The 3,463-nt window shown below is 36.9% G+C and overlaps 1 protein-coding gene across 1 annotated transcript in view; it reads left to right on the top strand.

Moving 5' to 3' along the window:
- LOC116841579 (UPF0489 protein C5orf22 homolog) overlaps nucleotides 1-3,463 on the top strand; it is a 473,194-nt gene that overhangs the window by 276,764 nt on the left and 192,967 nt on the right. Inside the window, exon 4 of the mRNA XM_032809669.1 lies at nucleotides 783-898. Within this exon, the coding sequence (XP_032665560.1) occupies nucleotides 798-898 (101 nt within the window). The 5' untranslated portion in view covers nucleotides 783-797. The remainder of the gene's footprint in view (nucleotides 1-782; nucleotides 899-3,463) is intronic.

The raw sequence follows: 3,463 nt of genomic DNA, 5'->3' as shown, positions 1-3,463 counted from the left end.
CTCTCTCTCTCTCTCTCTCTCTCTCTCTCTCTCTCTCTCTCTCTCTCTCTCTCTCTCTCTCTCTCCTCGTACTGTTCCATCCGCCAATCTCCTATCTCTCTCGCCCCTCTCTCTCTCTTTCTGTCCGCCACCCTCGCATCCTCTCTCATCGTCCCCCGAGCACCCTCTTTCAGGCTCTTTCTTCGCGTCCGTCCATCCTCCCCCCGGTCTCTACCGGCGATCAATGCTCTCCTATCCTACCGATAACTCGATAATATTACACGCGAAAACCGCTTCCGACGTGCTCACCCAGTCAGCGAGCCACTTGTGCGAGCAAATAACCAGTTATCGGAAAACCGATTTTATTTTCGAGGAGCGGTGGCTCCGATTTTTTTCCTTTTTTCCTCTGCCCCCTATTTTTCCTTTTCTTTTTTTGCTCATCCGCGCGCTACTCGACCCTCCACGTTCCGTCTCTCGCTCTCTGGTTTCCTCTTCTAGTTCTTCTTTTAGTTTCACTCTATATCGTGCACACAATGGAGGACACGATTGGCACGGTTAAGGTTGAACGGCGCGGTTTTCTCTCTTCCTCTCTCTCTCTCTTTTTAAATGAAAGTACCTACCATTATTTTCTTTTTTCTTTGTTAATTCTCCCAATCTGCTGCAGCTGTTTTTAAATGTAAACGCACATAGAATCGAAAAATTTTATGGTCCTTACTATTATATCAAATAACATTGCAACGAAACTCACGCGTTTATTTCTCAGCAATTTTATTAATTCTGCGATTTCCTTTTGTGTATTTTAGGCTCTGAAAGAGTCGATGACTGAGAGGAACGAGCAACTCGCAGAGTTGAGGAATCTTTTCCGCCATTTGCAAGAATATCGAAGTTTGCAAGGTTACGAGGGCGAGAAGACATCACGGTGAGTCTGCATATTGTTGACAAAGAAAAAGATATGCAAGATTAATGTCGTAATGATCACAGAAAATGCAACAAGTAATATGTGATCGATAAATAACGTAAAATGTATAATGAGTACATTTTACTACACGAATAGATTACTACAATTTTTTTTTTCATATAAACTCTTTTCACTTTTATTATATTAAGAGAAAAAATATTTAAAAAAAGTATAAAATATTTATTCGGTAGGTACTGTGTAATAACATATTTACTTAAATCTAATTTCTTTTATTTAAATAGAGTAAACAGTTACTCCCATGAAATATAAAGTTTTAAAAAAATTGTTTTCAAGTGAAAAAATATATACTTTCTTAAAACCTTATTTTTCATAATTTTATATATATATATATATATATATATATATATATATATATATATATACACATACATACACGCATATATACAAGTAAATCTGTTTGTATCCATCGAATAAATATCTCTTATTTTTTAGATATTTTTTCTCTCAATGCATATTTTACATACAGTTCCTAAATTATAAATAACATGTATGACGTGAAAAGATAATCAATCACTTCACAATGTTGATCTATTCCCCGATTAAAAAATTCTATAGTAACTTTTATCATAAAATTCTCTCCATGTAGCTGTTAGGAGGCAGGACCATGTCGCAGTCTGTTTCCATTCAAGGATCAAACGACAAACAACTTGCATTTCTTTCATTTTTAAAAATTGATATCTATTGGTGTTCAATCGTGTCAGAAACTTGGCATTAAAACGTCATGAAGGACACACAATGCCAGACGCGCGACACGCGCGCGGCAAAGAAGACGGAAAAGGAAACATTTTAGATTAATCTCGTGGTAAACTGTTGGAACGCCCAGCTCGTATTGTCGTGGCACCCGAAGTAGATACGGTATCGAAGGAGAAAGGATTGATCCAGGATGGAAAGGCGCAAAGGTCCCGGCAATACAAAGCGAACGCGACAAAGAAACTGCATTGCCGCGCTAAATCTCGGACGTCGGTGCAACCGCGTGATCAATCTTCAATCGCTGAAACGATTGATTCTTTTCTTTCCGCGTCGTTTTCCACGTCGTCGACGTCGTGATCCCATTTCTCATTCTCGCTCGGTAATCATGACACGCTTTTGCAAAATCACGCACGCGTGTATGCCTTTGTTTCGTCTGAGAATTTGGCGGACGTTGATGAATATCGACGTAACATATCGTGTTTTACGAGACGAGACATGGCATATCAACTACACTATCACACATTCTAAAGCTCGTGTCACACCAGCGATTGGCAATCTGCGTCGTATGTGCGTCTACGATTGTCTCTTAACCAGTCAGAAAGGAGTTTTTGACGATCGGGATTCGCGATTTCGGTTTAGCTCGTATCACACTAGCGATTGACGACTGCGTCGCGTTTGCATCTATGATTGTCTCTTGACCAATCGGAGAGGAGCTGCTGACGATTAAGAACGGTTATAAACGGACGACTAAACGAGAATCGCGATTGTCAGTAGCTCCTTTCTGATTCATCAGGAGATTAGTGTGACACGCTAGTGTGACACGAGCATAAAGACTGCTTGATCTTTTGCTCATGATAATCCGTTTTCCACTACATACTCTCCATCGCTATGAATTAATTACGTCTATGTACTGTGATTAGTCAAGCCTAACCACCGGGAAAGATATCGCAGACTTATTCCCGACTGTAATAATACGGTATTATGCGCGAGGTGCAACTGATTATCCGTTCTCTAAAACGAGTCAGTAAAAGTGTTGAATCAATATGTTTTATTAATATTCACAGATGCTTCAGTGGAAAAACACCCCTATTTTACTATTTCACCTTATATCTTACTAATTTTGACCAATGCACGGAGAAAATATTATAGTTTTTATATAAATTCTTTGCAAGTTCCCAAGTAGAAATTTTAGTCCTGCTTTGAGCCTGAACGTTCTGACATCTGTATATTGTGAAAAATCAAAGTATGTGTAATACACATGAAAATTGAAATCCTATTTAACGCCTTCAAATGACAGAAAACGTCCAAGATATTACCTATAGGTTTTAAAGTGAGTCTGTCGACAAAGCTAGTAGATTAAACAGAATCAAGAGGTTGTATAGGCTTTAAAGTATGAAACCAGGTGTTAAATAGCACATCCAAAGTAGGATCAAAATTTCGACTCAGGTTTTAGTATGATTTTAGTCGTCCAGGAATAGACTGTCAGTAAAGTTTTGTCTTGCTAAGGAGCATAGTAAATTTCATTAAGAACATAGCAAGTGTTTTGATAGTATTTTAGTTTTTAAAATATTTCAGTTTCTAATATAAATAGCACGTGTGAAACGAAAAAATAATAAATTTCTTCAAAATGTCCATCTATTCCTTGATTATAAAATCTTATAATAATTTTTACTATAAAACTTTCTTTATATGGAAGTAAGATATCTGAAACGTAAAAACTAAATATTTTTTTACTTAAAAAAAGTGCAGTTATTATCTGAATCAGAAAAAATATTTTGTACTTATTTTTTTTTTTTTTTTTTTTTTTTAATAAAA

This window comes from Odontomachus brunneus, unplaced genomic scaffold (assembly GCF_010583005.1).
Source record: "Odontomachus brunneus isolate Ranch 3 - 2012 unplaced genomic scaffold, Obru_v1 Obru_scaffold_016, whole genome shotgun sequence".
In the NCBI taxonomy this organism is placed as follows: Eukaryota; Metazoa; Arthropoda; class Insecta; order Hymenoptera; family Formicidae; genus Odontomachus; species Odontomachus brunneus.
Note: the sequence above shows the minus strand (reverse complement) of the source record. Positions and strands in the feature narration are given on the sequence as shown.